At 47.5% G+C, this 19,563-nt stretch overlaps 1 protein-coding gene across 1 annotated transcript in view; it reads right to left on the bottom strand.

Moving 5' to 3' along the window:
* The window catches only part of SNTB1 (syntrophin beta 1), a 98,061-nt gene extending 83,291 nt beyond the window's left edge, over positions 1-14,770 (bottom strand). The window contains exon 1 of the mRNA XM_048508063.1: positions 14,050-14,770. Coding sequence (XP_048364020.1) covers positions 14,050-14,650 — 601 coding nt within the window. The 5' untranslated portion in view covers positions 14,651-14,770. The remainder of the gene's footprint in view (positions 1-14,049) is intronic.
* Between the last annotated feature and the right edge of the window lie 4,793 nt (positions 14,771-19,563).

The raw sequence follows: 19,563 nt of genomic DNA, 5'->3' as shown, positions 1-19,563 counted from the left end.
TAAGTTATTTCCACACATATAATGATGGATTTGCTATAAGCACCATGTGAACGAACGTTTAGCTGCTTTCTAGTCAGGCCTTTCTCGTTGTCTGAAATCATTATAAATGCAGCCAGGATTCCAAGTAAGTATCTGAAGTCGCACGGGTATGTGACTCCTGAGCTTGTATCTGGAAACATCTAATCCAAACAAAAACCAAAGGTTGATGGAAATATCCATTTCCAAGCTCTCCCCCCCCCCACCCCCAAGATTGATGGAAATATCCTCTTCCAAACACCACTATTCACATTTAATTGGTTCAGTCAGGATACCTAAATACCTAGGACCCTGTGCAAACACAATGTTTGTTTGTTTGTTTGTTTGATTAAATTTTGTGTACCGCCCACCCCAAAGGGCTCTGGGCGGTGTACAAAATGATCAAATATTAAACTCACAAAAATGTTGACATTATAAACCCAGAGGTGGGATCCAGCAGGTTCTCACAGGTTCCCGAGAGTAGGTTACTAATTATTTGTGTGTGCCAAGAGGGGGTTACTAATTGGTGATTTTGCCACGCGATTTTTGCCTTAGTTACGCCCCTCCTCTCAGCAGTAGCGCGCAGAACTTGAAGCAGTCTAACAGGAGGCGCACCGGCGTGCGTGGCAGCCTGCACCTGCGTGCATTCGTTTCCCGCCCAAAGACCAACACAGTGGCTGCGTCCTTGCCACAGCCCCGCCCAGGAATGCCCTGCCCCTGGAATGCCTGGCCCCACCCTCGTCATGCCCTGCCCAGCCCCATTGGCACTACGCCACAGTTTGAATCCCACCACCATGGGAACCTGTTACTAAAATTTTTGGATCCCACCACTGTATAAACCCCTATGAAAATATATTCACTGTGTAGACATTGCAGCCCTCCCACATAAACATAGCATCAACTGCCGTGTGGTACCAACTGCATGAACAACGGCCAGGAATGTGAGCCAAATGGGGTACAATTCCAACCCCCCCCCCCATGTACCTGAACAAATACCTGAACTGGAAATGTCCACATACCACACACTTCCTATTACAGTTCTTCCTCCTAGGAAGTTTGATCCTGCCACATTCTTACAAATAATTGAATCCGGAAATGTGTCCAGCTACCACACACTTCCTATTACAGTTCTTCCTCCTAGGAAGTTTGATCCTGCCACATTCTTACAAATACCTGAACTGGAAATGTCCACATACCACACACTTCCTATTACAGTTCTTCCTCCTAGGAAGTTTGATCCTGCCACATTCTTACAAATACCTGAACTGGAAATGTCCACATACCACACACTTCCTATTACAGTTCTTCCTCCTAGGAAGTTTGATCCTGCCACATTCTTACAAATGTCACCTTTGAACTGGAAATGTCCACATACCACACACTTCCTATTACAGTTCTTTCCTCCCTAGGAAGTTTCATCCCGCCGCCATCTCTTACAAATGTCTGAACTGGAAATGTCCACATACCACACACTTCCTATTACAGTTCTTCCTCCTAGGAAGTTTGATCCTGCCACATTCTTACAAATACCTGAACTGGAAATGTCCACATACCACACACTTCCTATTACAGTTCTTCCTCCTAGGAAGTTTGATCCTGCCACATTCTTACAAATACCTGAACTGGAAATGTCCACATACCACACACTTCCTATTACAGTTCTTCCTCCTAGGAAGTTTGATCCTGCCACATTCTTACAAATACCTGAACTGGAAATGTCCACATACCACACACTTCCTATTACAAAATTCTTCCTCCTAGGTAGCTTCTGATCCTGCCACATTCTTACAAATACCTGAACTGGAAATGTCCACATACCACACACTTCCTATTACAGTTCTTCCTCCTAGGAAGTTTGATCCTGCCACATTCTTACAAATACCTGAACTGGAAATGTCCACATACCACACACTTCCTATTACAGTTCTTCCTCCTAGGAAGCTAGCCTGCCACATTCTGACTTACACCGCCAATAGTGAATCTAATGTTGATCCTGATGTGATCCTAACGTTGGATACATTTCTGTGATTCGCTGTCAACAAATACGTCAACATCACCCCTTCTCACAATCAATTCCAATGGACAGCACCAAGATAAACTATTAATACCAGCTGACCTTGTTCCATAGAGACATGTTTCAAGAGATAGCTGTGCTATTCTTTAAGGTGCCACAAGACTCTTCTTTTTGGTTTTGCTGCAACCATGTTTTTCATGAGAGTCCTCAGCCCACCTGGGATAAATACGTGAGGTATTTATCCTCACAACCGAGTTTAACAATTCATGTATCTGACAGTAGTGGACTTTGGTCCACAAACACTTACACCACAATATCTGACAGAAGTGGACTTTTGTCCACAAACACATCGCAATAAACTTGTTTGTCTTTAGAGGGCCACAAGACTCTTAACTGGTTTGGTCACACAATGGGTGATACCTTATACGACTCACTGACTTCATCATACACTGCAGGCTTTCTCACAAACTGAGGAGGAGGAGGAGGAGGAGGAGAATTGGATTTATATCCCCCCTTTTTCTCCTGTAAGGAGACTCAAAGGGGCTTACAATCTCCTTGCCCTTCCCCCCTCACAACAAACACCCTGTGAGGTAGGTGGGGCTGAGAGAGCTCTGAGAAGCTGTGACTAGCCCAAGGACACCCAGCTGGCGTGTGTGGGAGGTCAAGACCTTGGCCCCTTCCGCACATGCAGAATAATAATAATAATTATTATTTATTAAATTTATAGGCCGCCTCATCCCCGAAGGGCTCGAGGCGGCTCACAACATGCCTGTTTCCAGAACAGTAAATCAATATAACATAAAATCTGACTCATTAAAATTCAGCAGCAATGCACATTCAATCCACTTTCACGATTGTTTGAAAGTGAATTTTACTATTCTGCACAGAAAATCTAGCTGCAAAGTGCACTGGAAGGGAATTAAAGTGCATTATTCTGCAAGTGCGGAAGGGGCCCTGGTATCACATCTTCTGTCTCTGAGTGGGCATTGTGCCTTGTACTGAGCAACAGGCAAGAACACATTTCACCACTTCCTTCAAAGGCAAAGGGCAAGTTCTCATGAGAACGAGTAATACACTGGCATGACAATTGCCAGTATCTTTTTGTCTTGCCAATATTTTCTAATCAAGGAAGGCCTTCTGATGGATCATTTGACCTCTGCCCATATCCATGCGCAAGCTTCCCACAGTGCTGAATGTTTTTAATACCTAACTCTCCGGGAGACCAGTCAGAGAAGTGGAAACGAGAAGGTGAAAAAGAAGGAAGATATAAGACACCAATACCACAAGTGTCATCGACTGAAATGAGAGCTAAGGGATTCCTGGTATGAGTTATGAATGGTCTCTCTCTTGTCTGCACTTTTTGGGGGGAGGGCGGGGGAGGAGTAGATAAAGTAGCTTTTGATTGCCCTTTCCTCAAGTAAGGAAAGAACAGCTGGAAACAGAACTTGGTAGAGAACAATTTTCAGCACGGAAAAGACAAAATCCGATTAACAATCGTTTTTAAGACATTTCTTATTCTGTGCCAGGAGGCTTTTCCACAGTGCGCATAAAGCCCGATTAAGCTGCAGCTCATAGGGTTTTCAGGGAAAAAGAAAGAGGTGCCGTGGTGGCGAACCTTTGGCACTCCAGATGTAATGGACTACAATTCCCTGCCAGGATGGCCAATTGGCCATGCTGGCAGGGGCTGATGGGAATTGTAGTCCATCACATCTGGAGTGCCAAAGGTTCGCCACCACTGAAAGGTGATTCTGCAAGGGCCAAGAAAAATGGGCTGAGGCCCTTTCAAAAAGCGTTGGGGGGGGGGAGTTCCCACAGAACTTGCCCCTCAAATCACTCTTAACACATTTTGCTGGCCTGAACGTGGGTTAAATGAAAATAGCTGAATTAGCAACTTTTTTCACTAACCCGGGTTGCAAATGCTTCCTGCTTGCCCATGCAAATTAAGGCAAACAGAAAGCATTAAATTCCCACCCCCTTATGTCCACCATTATGGTGGATTCCCCAGGTGGCCGCCATTAGAGGGGATACTCTAATAGGCAGCCACCATGCCACGCTGCCTCCTGCGTCTGGGATCCCAGTGATCCTGCAGCCGCAGAGGAAACAGCAGCAGAGGCAGCGGAAACAGGCTGCACGAACCCATTAGTTCCTGTGCCGAAACAGTTGTAGTTTGCTGTTGCCTGAGTAAGCAAAGCAAATGCTGGTTTCCCATCCAAGTACAAACCAGGTCCAACCCTACTTAACTTTCAAGACATGACCAGATCAAGCCGGTCTGGCCCATTCAGGACAGGTTCTGAGAACACAAGGCATGGTCAATTTGGGTTCCAGTCAACCTGAGGGAAGTACATATTTGCAGGTCGAAACATACGTGATGACAAAAAGAAGTCAGGGGAGGGGAAGTGACTGCAACAGATGATTGACAAAGATGCGTGAAGAAGAGGGCTAATAATATTTTCATGGATTTATCTGCAAGTCTAATTATCCAGAGGTCTGAAAATTAAAACACCCAGTTGGATAATAAAGATGACTGCTTTAAAGGCAGTGCAGTGATCAGAGCAGAGGCCAACAGCAGCTGCAGAAGAGGAGGAGGAAGACACATTTTGCCACATAGAAATTACAACCGTCATACATATTCAGCTGCTTCCTGGATTTTAAACCAACATGCAGAGAAAATTTTTGCATTCAGAGGCGTTTTATTTATTCATTCAATTTATACCCCGCCCTACACCGGAGTCCCAGGGCAGCTTACATAATGTGGTTTAGAGCTGATTCCCATAGAGCAGTTGTGGTTTCTCTCCACACCACTTCATTAACAGGATCTATGTCACAGGTGTCAAACTCACGCCCCTCCAGATGTTATGGACTACAGTTCCCATCATCCTGCGCCGGAAGGAACTGTAACCATAACATCTGGATACGCTTCACGTCCTGACACCAAGTGCTGAACAAGGGCACGTGCACACATCTGGTGCGGTTTGTTCAATCGTTGCCCCCCGCCCACACTGTTGGGAAGGAGTAAGGAGACAATCAGCCGCATCGTTGCCGCTAAAACAATCTCTTAATCTTGCAGATTAAGGATAATAAAGACTTTGGAGCAGCAGAAATTTCAGGCACTTCTAAAACACAATGCTGTCCCGTTCCTACAGACATAGGATCAACCACAGAAAGAGCGAGCGTGAAACGCTACTTAAGGAACATCGCCGCACCTCCAGGCTGTATCTCATGAGTGTGAAGTGACGTCTACTTGCAGCTGACTTATAGCAACCCAGTAGGGTTTTCTAGGCAAGAGACAAACAGGAGCGATTTGCCATTGCCGGCCTCTGTATAAAGGTAAAGGTAGCCCACTCTGCAAGAAAAAGAAAAGTTTGGATTTCTTTCTTCTCCCTACTTGTTTGGGGGGGCGGGGAGGCAGGTGGCCCCCAAGGTCTTCTCCAGGGTCCCAGAATCATTAAGATCACCCCGGGACCCTGTCATTCCTTCATATTTATTGTTCCCACCACCAACAGACTCACAGGAACAGACTCAGCTAAACAGCACTGTCACAGGAGCTGAGGCCCAAAGGTTGAGAAGGAACTGAGTCAGGTGGGATGGGGAAGACGGCATCAATAGCTTAGTCAAACCAGCATCCTTCTGCGCACGGCCCAGTCTGACAGAATAGTCAGTGGCGTCTCTAAGGTACAGCATGTGCTCTGAGAACCAGAGCAGAGCAGAGAAGGTGGGTACCATCCCTGCCTGCCTACTGCAGCCACACCGTCCGTGTGCCTAGCTCACTGCCTGCTGTTTGGCACCACTCAGCCACTGATGGCATTGGACCTGCCCCACGAACAGCCAAGCTTCAGGGAGAGGCTCACGCTGCACAAACCAGCATCAAGGCACACAGCCATCCAGCAGGAGGACTGACCTCTGGGCCAGGTACCTGAGGTGTGCACCGCCGTCGAGAAATGTGCCAACACCACAGGCACTACTTCCGTGAGAGCCAGTGCGGCGTGGGTGGTTAAAAGAAGCACTTTAATCCGGTGAACCAGGTTTGTTTCCCCACTCCTACCCTGTTTCCCCGAATATAAGACATCCCCGGAAAATAAGACGTAGTAGAGGTTTTGCTGAAGTGCGAAATATAAGCCATCCTCCAAAAGTAAGACGTAGCAAAATTTTTGTTTGGAAGCATGCCCGACAAACAGAACACAGAAAAATAAGACATCCCCTGAAAATAAGACATAGCGCATCTTTGGGAGCAAAAATTAATATAAGACACTGTCTTATTTTCGGGGAAACACAGTAGGTATGAAGCATGCTGGATGACCTTGGACTAGTCACAGTTCTCTCAGAACTCTCTCAACCTCACCTACCTCTGTTGTGGGACAGGAAGAGAAAGAGTTTGTAAGCCACTTGTTAACTCCTTACAGTTGAGAAAAGTGGGATATAAATCCAAACTCCTCCTCCTCCTCCTCAGATATAACCCTAGAAATAGCAGGCAGTCTGAAAGTTGGATAGAGGGCAGTGGCACAATAATGGCTTCCCTGTTGCCACCTTATTCTCACACACAAAGCATTCTGGGCTACGGGGCCAGTGCCCCAGCCCTCTGTCAGAACCAGAACCTGCCTGGCCCAATACTAACCCCACAGCACCAGGTACTTTGGATGCGTGAAGAGTTCTGTTCCCGCCTTTTGTTTGACACGACAGGCGTTCAGCAAAGCAGCTATTCCTTCAGCTTGCCATGGATTCGTTTTGGCCTCCACATGTCAGCTTCCCAGCATCTGTTCCTTCGTGGAGAGGAAGAAAGAGCTTCTTGTCGAAATGCCTAATCTTTGGCTCTCATAGGAAACAAAACTGCCATTCAGAGAACTGAAAAGCTACAACATGTCCAGGCTGGTTTGTGATTGTTGCAGCTGTGGAAAAGTACTTAAGAAAACACTGTTTGCTCTCATCAGTCATCGACTAACAGCAAAGGCCGAACGCTCTCCAAGGTTACACCCGCATACCCCGTTTATCCTCATGGACTATACAGGAATTTGGCCACACAATCCTTCGTGTTCTCTGATACAGCAAAAAATAACCTACAAGATCCTTTGCTTGCCGGAGGGAGCAATCCTAAACAGGCCTATGAAGGAGTCAGTCCCATTTTGGTCAATGGGATCTACTCCCAAGAAAGTGATCTACGGACTGCAAGCCAAGAAGGATATTACAGTCAGGTACAAGTAGATTGTATGGAAATATCCAAATGAGTGGTTTTAAACCACATGCTTAAAAAAAATCCTACATTTCAATCCATGCATTTTTTTTTCACTCTGTGTTTGTTAATCTGTACAATTAAAAAAAATCTTATTATTTTTGTTGTGTCCCTGAAACCCGTTGTCAGTCTGAGGTGATAAAGTGAGATATAAATCTTTCAAATGACTGAATTAATGAAAAATCAGCAAAGTGCCAGCAAGGGTGTCAAACTCACGGGCCGGATGTCGGTGGTTCCAGTTCCCAATCAGTCCCACCCAAAGTTTATGAGCGTTGCCTATATTAGCTAAATGATGGGAAACGTAAAGTTCCGCTGTCGCCTCCAGTGCCTGGCACTGGACACCTGTGGTTTACAGGATTACAGAGTCGTGATCACTTTCCACTGGGGTTGCAAACAAGCCGGAGCGGGGGTGTTCTGCTGTCCCTTTTAATAGAGATCTAAGGTGTAGAAACAAGCAGATGAGGTTTTTCATGGCATGGAGATAAATAACAACACCATCTGATTAATTACATCTTATTAAGCCTCTGTTAAAAAGACAGGGCATTTTGTTTCATCCAGGCAGTTGGCAACTCTACTTTCAATTGGGACAAGCTATAAATTTCACTGGCACACTTATTTAATTCAATTATGATCCCAAAAAACAGAGGTGGGGAGAGAGGCAAGAAACCCATATTTCCCCAGTAGGCCCCTCCGCTCCTCGGAGGAGGACCTACTCGTGATCCCTGGCCCAAAAATAATCAGGCTGGCCTCGACGAGGGGCAGGGCCTTTTCAGCCCTGGCCCCTACCTGGTGGAACAGGCTCCCTAGGGAGATCAGGGCCCTGCGGGACTTACAGAGTTCCCGCAGGGCCTGCAAGACGGACCTGTTCCGCCAGCCTGGTTAAAAATACATCTACCGTGTCATCTGGCCTCCCATGGGCACAAGGGGGGGAGGGGGGTAGCCAGACGGCATTCGCATTTTTTAATGGGTTCTGTTTTTATTTAGTATTTAAATTATGTTTTAATGTATGTTTTAACCTGTTGTGAACCGCCCTGAGCCCTCAGGGGGAGGGCGGTACATAAAACTAATAATTAATTAATTAATAAAAACCTATAAATTAAGAGGAGAGGGGTGAAAATATGAAGTGAGGGACCAAAAAAAAGCTGGGGCAAGCACCAAAGGTTGCCCATACAGGGCCCGCCATTTTGGTAGGAAAGAAAAATCATTTTCAGTATGATCGCACTGTGAGGGAAACTGCTGCAGAAGCATTTCAGCAAAAAACAAAACAAAAACAAAGTGTTTTTAGAAACAGAGAAAAAACTGCTTGGAGATGTTTCCAGAACCAAACAGATGAAAAGAAAAACCGTGCAGAAGTCTACAGAGGAAATGTTTTGTTATCATCCTGGAAACGCAAGTTGTATGGAAAAAGCCCTAAATTACATTGTAAAGAGCACTACTGAACTTTCAGTTGAAAGTTAGATCTGTACAGGAGGGGTCCACCAGACATTTCTTGCTCCTGATGAAGACTTCTGTGACACTCAAAAGTTTGCAACCTAGCTAGTCCAATACAGCTGTCCAATATAGCTGTCTTTTGTAACTCCTGAGGCATTTTTAATCCACTGTTCCAAACAGGTACCCTTTTCAAAAAACAAAACAAAGCTCAAGATTGTGGGTGACAGCATGCCCGTCAGCCCTCTTCATAAATGCCAGCGAACGGAAAGAGGTCAAGAACCTCCTGTACAATGTGCTTGTGTGCAAGCAACTTATCACCAAGGGCATTTTCTCTCTCCACAAACACAGAATGGACGTCTGTTCGTTCATCTCTTAGAGGCTTGCAATGAACTTTGACAAACATGGGGGTGGGGAGAACCTCTAGGAATCAACTTCCTCTCAAATATCATTTCAAAATCTTTAGAATTTCAAAATCGGAGAGGGGGAAGGGGTAAAATTATAATCTCTGGTCTCCCAGGTCTGTGGTTCTTCAGCTCATTTGAAGTTGATAGTTTCTCTGTGGGTCCCAGAATTTTGGGGGCAGGGTGGAGCAAATATGGGACCACCGTAAGCCAGGGCTGGGTCCTGGTTTGGGGGATGGCTGGGCAAGAGACTCTCCTCCAGTGCTCTGCCCACTAGTCACATGGGCCCCTTCAAACATACCCTCCTGGAGGAAGAAGAGAAGCGTGTCCATTTTCCATTCCTTTAAGCCATATCAACACCATCAAGGAGCGTGAAAGAGTCATGCTGTGCTTCCCCAGCTTTCCTCTTGGAAAAAATGCTCGGAGGAGGGCAGGACAAAGGGCGCTTCCCCACTTCCCTTTGCTGCGTGCTACTCTCAGCGCACGGCATCTCTGGTGCGCGCCCGGGCGTCCCCATGACCCCGCTAAGCCATCAAAAGGTGCCAAGCTTGCTATGCCAGCCAGGGATGCCGCTGCTGCTGAGGGGGGGGGGGCTTAAGATGCAGTGTCGGGGCGCTTCTGCGTTTGTCACCCTGTAGTGGGGAGTGCCGGGGGACCCCGCGCTACTTGAGGAGAGTAGCGTGGGGCTTAAGGTAAGTGGGGAAAGGGCCAAAGAGATTCTCTTCCACAATTTAGCAGCACAGGTGAAGATGCGCCAAAGGGTTGAAATCTGCCTCTTCAAAGAAGACAGTGGAAGATGGCGATATCGTAAGTGAGGTGACCTTCCATTCCCGGCGCGAGCAGATGGAGCCAGTATCATGGGCTGGATGAATTTTTGCTGGGTTGCAGCTCCGGCAGACACCTATCCATGCCGACCCTTGGCACCGGCCCTCACATTAAACTTGGCTTCCTGGCCAGACCGCCCCTGGTCATATGTGAAGATTAATTCCAGATGGATGGCTGTGTTAACCTACAGCGTTTAAATTAAGCTGGGGTCCACCAGCACCTTCAAGACTGATGAAAATTTATTCCGGCAAAAGCTTTCACAAGTCAGAGCTAACGTCATCAAATGCATAGCTATACCTACATGACTTCCTAACATAACTTCGTCCTGAACTAGATTCTAGAGGTTGACTATCTAACCACATCTGGAAATGTCTCACCTCTGCGCTGAACAAACTAATTACTCGTTCCACTGATCCTGTTTCGAACCGGCCTCTCTGTGTAATACACATGCCCTGCCCCTCCCCCCCCAGCCTACACCCCGTCCTGTTACGTATATAAATTAACCCTAATAGATTTACACTCCTATGCATCTGATGAGATTAGCTGTGTGCCATAAAAGCTGATGCTGGAATAAATTTGGTTAGTCTTTAAGGTGTCGCTGGAGTCCTGTTCTATTTTCCAGCCTTCCCAGAGGAAGATTTCCAGCAGTCCTCAGTGGTGGCGAACCCGCCCGGGTGCCCCCCCCCCAGAGCCCCCCCCCTGCACCATGTGCCCAGAGCCCACCCCTGTCCATCCACCCCACACCACAGCCATCTAGGGCTGGCCTGGGTCACTGGGCTCTATTAGCATTAAACCTAAGCCCTAGTTTTGGGGAAGCAGTGTAGGTAACCCTGTTAAGCGCTGTTAAACCCCACTGATTTTCATGTGAAGAACTAAAGTGCGATCCTTTACTTGAGAGTAAGCTCAGTTTCTGGCAATAGGGCTTGCTTCTGAGTAAACTCTCCTAGGGTCATGATTCACCTGTTGGAAGAGTTGTACGGTTGCTTTAAAGCAAAGCCACCGACTAGCACCAAGCTTACTCCTGAGTAACACATGCCTCCGAGCAACCCTTTTTTCTAAGCTAAAGCCTCAGTATTCAGGTAAAATTGCCGTGTTGGCACTTTGCGATAAATAAGTGGGTTTTGGGGTGCAATTTGGACACTTGGTCTCGAAAAGGTTCGCTATCACTGGTATAGCTTGTTATTCATATACAGTCTTTAATCTCTGTGCTTCTGAGGTTGAGGTCTACCACTGTGTTTACCCTCTGTTTTTCTTTGCCCACAACCTGTATAGTCTCTTCTCTCCACCTTTAAGGGACTTTGCTGCCAACAACCCGGCAGAAAAAACCTTCGTCTCTTAAAACAGAGACTTACTGTGTAGAAATAGGAAACTGCAGCTTTTTTATACAGAGGTCAATCACATCACCTGGCAAACGAGAACTGATTAAGCCTCTGTTAAAGGGGCAGGACATTACGTCTCCAGGCTGTTGGCAACCTTAAATGCGACTAACAACACTTTTTCTCCTGTTTAGAATACTTCGACTGAAAAATACTGTTAAAGCAGAATCGAATGCCCATTTTAAATACAAGTCTAGACAAGTCTAAATACAGTTTTCACTTCTGCACTCATATTTCCGGGGTGAAAAGCAGAATTAAACATGAAAATTGCATATGGTCCTTTTATTATGGTCCTTTTAAAAAAACAGTATTTAGACCCAAGAGGGTTGAGCAACGAAGCAGCAAACGCTTTTGCCAGAGAGCTCCGATCCTCCAACTCGTTATTGGAACAGATGAGGTGGCAAACTTCTAGTGGTCAGAACAACTAAAATTTGACTTGGGAGTTGATTAACCCCTTCGGTTTCATACGGCATAAACATTAGGTGGGCTCTCCAGCAAGTAATTGCCACCACTGATGTGAACTTTTTCACAAATCTGTCACCAGTTTTGCAAAACCTTTACTCCTGTTTTCTTTTTCTTGATCTGTAGATGCCAGCGAGAAACCACTGAGCCTGCCAAACCAATACTGAAGCAGTCTTTGCTTGGTGCTTCTCCTGTTCTGATGCTACAAACTCCCAACGCTCGCTCCTTTACTTTGGTATTTACAACATTTCCAGAAAATTTCTCCAACAGTGGCTCTTATTTGGGCAGATTTTTTTAAAAAATATTCCCCATTAAGTCCAATCTTAGCAAGCATCCAGGTAAATTTGCCTTAATCTCTCCCTCCTTCTTTCTAGATTTCATATCCAAAAGTAGCAGGCACAGAATAGATTAAGAATGGGAGCAAGGCCGAGCTGAAGCCGCAGTTAATCCTTTTCACAAGGTTTCTTTTTTTCTGCTTACAATCGGGGTCTCCACGCATCCTTCCCCCCTCCTGCTATTGAAGGAAAGCATAGAAGGAATGGTGAGCGACTGCTCCGCAAGGAACAAAAAAGGAAGGAGCCATGCCAGATCTTGATTCGAATTCGGGGTTAGCCCCCAGATCTGTTTTCAATGTCTGGATTCAACTCCCCAAAACAGCAGAGAACAGTCTGGCATGTGCACAAAATGCCTCTCACCTGTGCACGGCCCCAGCAAGATTCCTACCTCCTCGGATTAGGAAACAGAGCAGAGGGCACAACTTTTCATAATGTTTAAACACAGGCAGGCACCTTCACAAGTTGATGTGAAAATAATTATAGAAAGTCTTGCTTATGCTCTAATTCAATCCTAGGCAGAAACGACAAGGGGTCTCGAATGAAACCACTGACGGATCTGCTTGTAAGAGCAGGACAAAATTACAGGACAAATGTTTGCTCTCCATCAAAAATGCTAAAAGGAGGTTGCAATGGATGGCCAAAAGGATGTAGTTCTTCACAAAACACAATGTGTAATTGAGGGCACTTTCGCACATGCAGAATAATGCACTTTCAATGCACTTTGCAGCTGGATTTTGCGGAATAGCAAAATCCACTAGCAAACAGTTGCGAAAGCGGACTGAAAGTGCGTTATTCTGCATGTGTGGAAGTGCCCTGACTTACAGAGTTTGCTGCTCCAAGCCAGGTTTAGTGCCACTAGTGTAAGCTCCGATAGCAGGAGATCAGGCAAAGTCACTGAGGACAGATCTATCAACAGGTAGCAGCCAAGAGAGCTAAATCAAACCTTCATGTTCAAAGGCAGTGACTTCCTGACTGTCATCTGCTGGGGATAGGAACAAAAAAGGAGGCATTGCCTTCACTCTCTGTTTTGGGAATTTTTCAGAAGCCCCCAGTGGCTACTGTGGGGAAAAAGGACACTGTACCAGATGGATCCTTGGTTTATCCCTACGGGGTTATTAATCAAGGGGTTGCACAGGACATATTGCAAAGAGCCAGTTCCGCAGCAGGAATGCTTCAGACCCACCCCACCGGACACTCTCAACCTGAGGGAAGCACAGCAAATTCCAAACACATGCTCTGGCTGCAATCCTATACATATTTACTTAGCAGTAAATCCTATTGTATAGCATGCCCCTCTGGAGTCCATTTCTCACATTACAGGGGAACATAGTTCTCACGAGCCCATTGTACAAATCTGCAACAAAACCATGTAGCATGAAAGGAAAAATACATGTCCAAAAATACGCACTGCAATGCTCACAGGGCCATTTCCCGTCTGAAATGCCCTGGGTCAAAGAGGGTGCATTCTTTCCATCTTCCCCTCTTGACAATTGGAAGAAAGAATGGCAAAGAAATTAAAGCCCTGGAGTTTTAAAGCCTGCAATATCCGAAGGCGAGGACGCCTTCAAGCATGTGCAGAGTGCCCATTTCCCAACAAGCAAGGCATTTCACCCCCTTCTGCACGTGCAGAATAATACACTTTCAATCCACTTTCACAATTGTTAGCAAGTGGATTTTGCTATTCCGCACAGTAAAATCCAGCTGCAAAGTGGATTGAAAGTGGATCGGAAGTGCCTTATTCTGCATGGGCGGAAGGGGCCAGAGAGTCTCAGAAGTATTTCAAAAACGGACGGATTTTTTAACATCAATTTCCAGTTAAATGTTTGTTTCTGTCATTTATTCTGTCAAAATTCGATGAACTTTATATTTCAAAATAAAGGACGAGGGAGAATGTGTGTGTGTGTTGGGGGGGGGGGATCCCTCCTGTCCTCCTTCCCGAGCAGCCCGCCGCCGTCCAACCCTTCACCTTCCAGCAAGACCTCCTTGCCCGCCCTCTTGAGCGCCTGCACGGCCTCGTCGTGCGTGGCGTCCCGCAGGTCGGTCCCGTTGACGGCCAGGATGGCATCCCCGACGTAGAGCGCCTGGGTCTGGTCGGCCGCCAGCCCCTTGAAGATCTTGCTGATGAGGATGGGCATCTTGTTCTCCTTGCCCCCCTTGATGCTGATGCCCAGGCCGCCCATCTCCTGCTTCAGCACCTGCACGCACCGCTTCTGGTTGGAGACGGCGTCGGGCACTTGCTCGGGCAGGTCGGTGAACGCCGTGCGCACCCCGACCGAGCCGGACGGAGGGCTGCCCGACGGGGAGTCCGGAGACGCCGCTCCGGAAAGGCTGCAGGCGGCGGCGGAGGCTGTGGCAGACCCCGCTCTGCTGCAAAAGGTCCCATTGCCGTGGGCGCCCCCCAGGCCGTTGTGAGCGGCGGCGCCGTCCTCGCTGCTCAGCACCAGCGCCCCGGGGCTCAAGTCCACCAGCACCCGGTGCCACCGGTCGCGCACCAAAACTTCCAGCGCGCCGCTCCGCAGCACCCGGGAGCCGCCGCCGCCGCCGCCTCCGGCCGCCGCTACCGCCATCTTTGGAGCATGGCTGGAAACCACATGCGAGGGAGGGCAGGCGCGCCCTTGCAGGGGGAAAGGCGCCCACAGGACCCACCCGGGGAGCGCGCCGGAGAGCCCAAGGAAGCGCGGCGGACTTTTCCTCCACTCTGGAGAGGCTGGCCCGGAGGAGGAGGAGGAGGAGGAGGAGGAGGCAGAGGAGGGGCGAAGGCGAGCCTCTGAGCCAATGGGAGGAGCGGAGGAAAGCAGGAACTCAGGCAGAGAGGCGCAAGTTCTCCCATCCGGAGTTGGCCTAGGGGCGCTGCCACCAGGGACGATTCTGGGAGGGCAGGACTGCTGCGTGGTGAAGTATCCCTCGGTGATCTTGGAGGGGAAGGTGGAAAGTGCTCTGGAGTCACTGGAGGAAGAAGAAGAAGAAGAAGCAGGAGGAGGAGGAGGAGGAGGAGGAGGAGTTTGGATTTATAATCCACCTTTCTTTCCTGTAAGGAGACTCAAGGTGGCTTACCAGTTCCTTCCCTTCCTCTCCCCACAACACACACCATGTGAGATAGGTAGGGCTGGGAGAGTTCTGAGAGAACTGTGACTAGCCCAAGGTCACCCAGCAGGCTTCATGTGCTGCAGCAGGGAAACAAATCCAGTTCCCCAGATAAGCCTCTGCCACTCAGGTGGAGGAGAGGGGAATCAAACCCGGTTCTCCTGATTCTGCTTAACTTTCAAGATATGGCGATCCTGGTCAAAGGACTGACCAACTGGCATGTTGCAGTGTGCAAGCTTTTGAGTGCTACAGAGCTCTTCTTCAGACTGGAGATCAATCCCCTCCCTTCCAAATTTCATGAGGAAAAGGCAGGCGCTAGGAAATAATGCTAAAATGTTAGATTATGCTTAAGTGTCAGATGCAGAAAGATAATGCATCTAACCAGTTGCACAGAGTTGTGTTGTGGAAACAGCTACAGTAAGATTCGACTCACCTCCTGTGGAAGTCGCTCAGATTCCCTAGGGAGAAAGGATATGGCGTAACAACAACCACTGCTGCTGTTTGGATTGGATCCAGCCAGCCTTTTCAGTTCTCATTACTACAGGCTAGAGTTGCCACCCTCCAGGTAAAACCCAGAGATCTCCTGCTACTACAACTAATCTCCAGGTGATGAAGATTAGTTCACCGGGGGGGGGGGGGGGGTGGCTGCTTTGGAGGGCGGGATCTGTGGTTTTATGCATTGCTGATGTTTGTCTGCTCTCCAAATGCCGCCCTCCCTAGATCCCACCCCCAGAATTTCCAAATATTTCCCAACTTAGAGCCAGCAATCTTGCCGCAGCCCCTTCCCACATGACTTGTGTCCTCAGTACACCCTTGTTTGCATGGTTAAAGGAGAACCTCCTTCCCTTTCCCCCAGCAGAAAAGTTGGCTGGATCCAACTCTTTGCTTGTTCAGCTTATCTCTGTATCTTATTGCAAACTGTCTGGCCACCTCCTTTGTGGATAAGGAAAGTTCCACAAATACACTGCTGACCATGGGCAAGGACGGAGCCTGTGCATTATTTCGGGGATTCTCCAAATACAGGAAAAAAATTAGGATTTGCAGCGCAATCCTAAATGGAGTTAAGCCTAAATCCATTGAAGAGAAATGAGCTTAGGACTGCACTGCAGTAAGTTAGCCAGAAGGGAAAAAAATAACTGTTGAAAACATTCTGATGAAGGCTGAATATGCTCCAGAATTTACTTTGGTTGGATTGAGAGGAGTTGGGTGTTGTGTACCAGATAGGGTGGGGGAAGGGAAGACAGCATCGCCAAGCCCCCAAAACGTTGTAAAATATTGGAAAGGGGAATGTGGAAAGGAAGGTTCCGATCTGTTCACTCCTGTTTATACGTTTGTATCCTGTGATCTTAGCAAATGTAGATTTCAAATCGGCTTCAGACTAAATGGTTTTTTAAAAGAAAGAAGTCAAAGGACTGAAAAAGTAAACATACTACTAACAGTGCACTCCAAAGCAGAATTACACCCTCAAAGTCCATTGAAGGAAGATGAAAAGCTTTAAAATGCTTAAATCATTGACCAGAATCCAAGGCCCCTTCCGCACATGCAAAATAATGCGTTTTCAAACCACTTTCACAACTGTTTGCAAGTGAATTTTGCCATTCCGCACAGCTTCAAAGAGCATTGAAAGCCGTTTGAAAGTGCATTATTCTGCATGTGCGGAATGAGCCCAACACATACAACAGATAGCAGAGGGTCTGCAACCTGGGGCTCTCCAGATGTTCATGGACTACAAATCCCATCAGCCCCTGCCAACATGGCCAATTGTCCATTGGTTGCAGACCAGAATATCCTTAAAAAAATTAACTGTTTTTTCAAAATTGTGGCAAGCTGTATGCTCTTTTCTGCCAAAAGATCTAGAAGTAGAATTGTACATTCATCTGCTACTTCTTCCTGGACCTTATTTCTAGTAGGGAGTTCCACGGGGTCCTATCGCCTGCCTTGTTCTGTGCCCCCCCCCCCACATGGGGATATAGTTGGAGTTATGCCCTAATGAAATTGTGAGCCCTCCTTTGTGTGAGTGAACATGAACACATGAATTTGCCTTAAACTGAATTAGACTTGTTGTTCCCGCAAGGTAAGTATTGTCTACTGAGATTGGCTCACTGGGGTCAAGCAGAGATCTTTCGCATCATCTACTGCCTGTTCCTTTTCAACTGGAGATGCCAGGGATTGAACCTGCGACCTTCTGCGTAGCAAGCAGGTACTGTACCACTGAGCCACAGGCCCTTCCCCTGACCTTCCACTCAGGTAAAAGGGTGACTTTGGGTCTGCCCTGATGTCTCCATGGCAAGCTCTGCCCATCCCCTGCCAGACTCCACTGTCTGGATTCCATTTCCCCTGAGCCACCTTGCCCAGCTCTGCCAGGTTATGCCCTGGCTCCACCCGTGTTATAATCCAGAGTTAGCAGCCCCTGGCGAGTGTAAACAGGCTTGGTTGCTTCAGTGGTGGTGATGAATTTAATAGGCACTTGACGCACATTCCTGGGCACAATCTGCCAACCAACCTGGTCTCAAAAACAACCAAAAAAAAGTTACCCAATTAATGCTAATGTGATAAATGATTTCATCAGGGATTCTTAATCACTTTTCTTTGCATTTCTCATGTTTAATTCAAATGCAGTGCCTGCATTACGCTTTGAAGCACAAATGAGTTTTCTTCCTGCATTGTCTCTTATTAACAAAGTTCACCAGTGACACCTTACAGACTGTAAAGCACACCTATATAACATCGCTAGTGAAAAACATCCTTTATGACATGGAAAATAAGCCAGAAACAAAGTTCTCAAGAGCAGCAGTGGCGTAGTAGTTAAGAGCAGGTGTACTCTAATCTGGAGGAACCAGGTTGATTCCCTGCTCTGCCGCCTGAGCTGTGGAGGCTTATCTGTGCACTTCCAACAAACGCCAGATGGGTGATCTTGGGCTAGTCACAGTTCTTCTGAGCTCTCTCAGCCCCACCTACCTCACAGGGTGTTTGTTGTGAGGGGGAAGGGCAAGGAAATTGTCAGCCCCTTTGAGTCTCCTACAGGAGAGAAAGGGGGATATAAATCCAACTCTTCTTCTTAACCCCTAAATCTGTTTATGTTGTAGCTGCAGATAGAGAAGAAAAAGTTACCTTTGAATATCTACAGGGTACCATTTCCTTACTGCCGTAGGGTCAAAAACAACCTCCCTTAAGCTAAATCTAGTAGGGAAAAGTCATGACTTCGGAAAATAACCATAGATCTAATCTTCAGCTGTCCTCTGTTTTCAGCATTAGGAATCACCACTGGAATGAAGTAAATCTTGAAAGTGTCCAGTTTCTGAAGTAAAAGGTCTGGTGTCCCAGTTCTATCTGAAGCTTGAATAACTCTTTCAGTAAGGTGTTTCAAAGTGACTAACAATTGCCTTCCCCTCCCCACAATAGACACCTTGTGAGGCCAGTAGGGTCGAGCGAGTACTGAGAGAACTGTAATTGGCCCAAGGTCACCCCACAGGCTTTATGTGGACGAGTGAGGGAATCGAGCCCGGTTCTCCAGCTTAAGTGTCCACTGCTCATAATCACTACACCACACTGGCTCTCTGAACAAGTCCCTCAGGGCATTGGTGTCACCAGAGAGTGCGTTTCACAGCGAAGGGCCTTAAGCTGAAAAAGTCCTTCAGGGGAGCAGCAGTGGCATAGTGGTTAAGATCAGGTGTACTCTAATTTGGAGGAACCAGGTTTGATTCTCAGCTCTGCTGCTTGAGTTGTGGAGGCTTATCTGGGGAATTCAGATTAGCCTGTGCACTCCCACACACGCCAGCTGGGTGACCTGGGGCTAGTCACACTTCTCAGAGCTCTCTCAGCCCCACCTACCTCACAGGGTAAGGGGGGAAGGGCAAGCAGATTGTAAGCCCCTTTGAGTCTCCTGCAGGAGAGAAAGGGGCGATATAAATCCAAACTCCTCCTCCTCCTCCTCCTCCTCCTCCTCCTCCTCCTCCTCTTCTTCTTCTTCTTCTTCTTCTTCTTATTATTATTATTATTATTCTCCTCCTCCTCCTCCTCCTCCTCCTCCTCCTCCTCCTCCTCCTCCAGGGAATTCATATTAGCCTGTGTACTCCACACACGCCAGCTGGGTGACCTTGGGCTAGTCACAGTTCTTCTGAGCTCTCTCAGCCCCACCTACCTCACAGGGTGTTTGTTGGGAGGGGAGAAGGGAAAGGAGTTTGTAAGCCAACTCTTCTTTTTCTGGTAACGGTTCACCAAAGCATCTTGGGACCTGGCACCTGGTTCACCAGTTTAGAGTCTGCAGCGCAAGTAGAGGGTATCAAACCCAGTTCTCCAGATTAGAGTCCACCACTCTTGACTGCTATACAATGCTGCACCCCCCACCCCAGAAGGGACCTAATTCTACCCTCTCTCCAAGTCCATTTTGCCACAA

This window comes from Sphaerodactylus townsendi, linkage group LG09, assembly GCF_021028975.2.
Source record: "Sphaerodactylus townsendi isolate TG3544 linkage group LG09, MPM_Stown_v2.3, whole genome shotgun sequence".
Classification (NCBI taxonomy): domain Eukaryota; kingdom Metazoa; phylum Chordata; class Lepidosauria; order Squamata; family Sphaerodactylidae; genus Sphaerodactylus; species Sphaerodactylus townsendi.
Note: the sequence above shows the minus strand (reverse complement) of the source record. Positions and strands in the feature narration are given on the sequence as shown.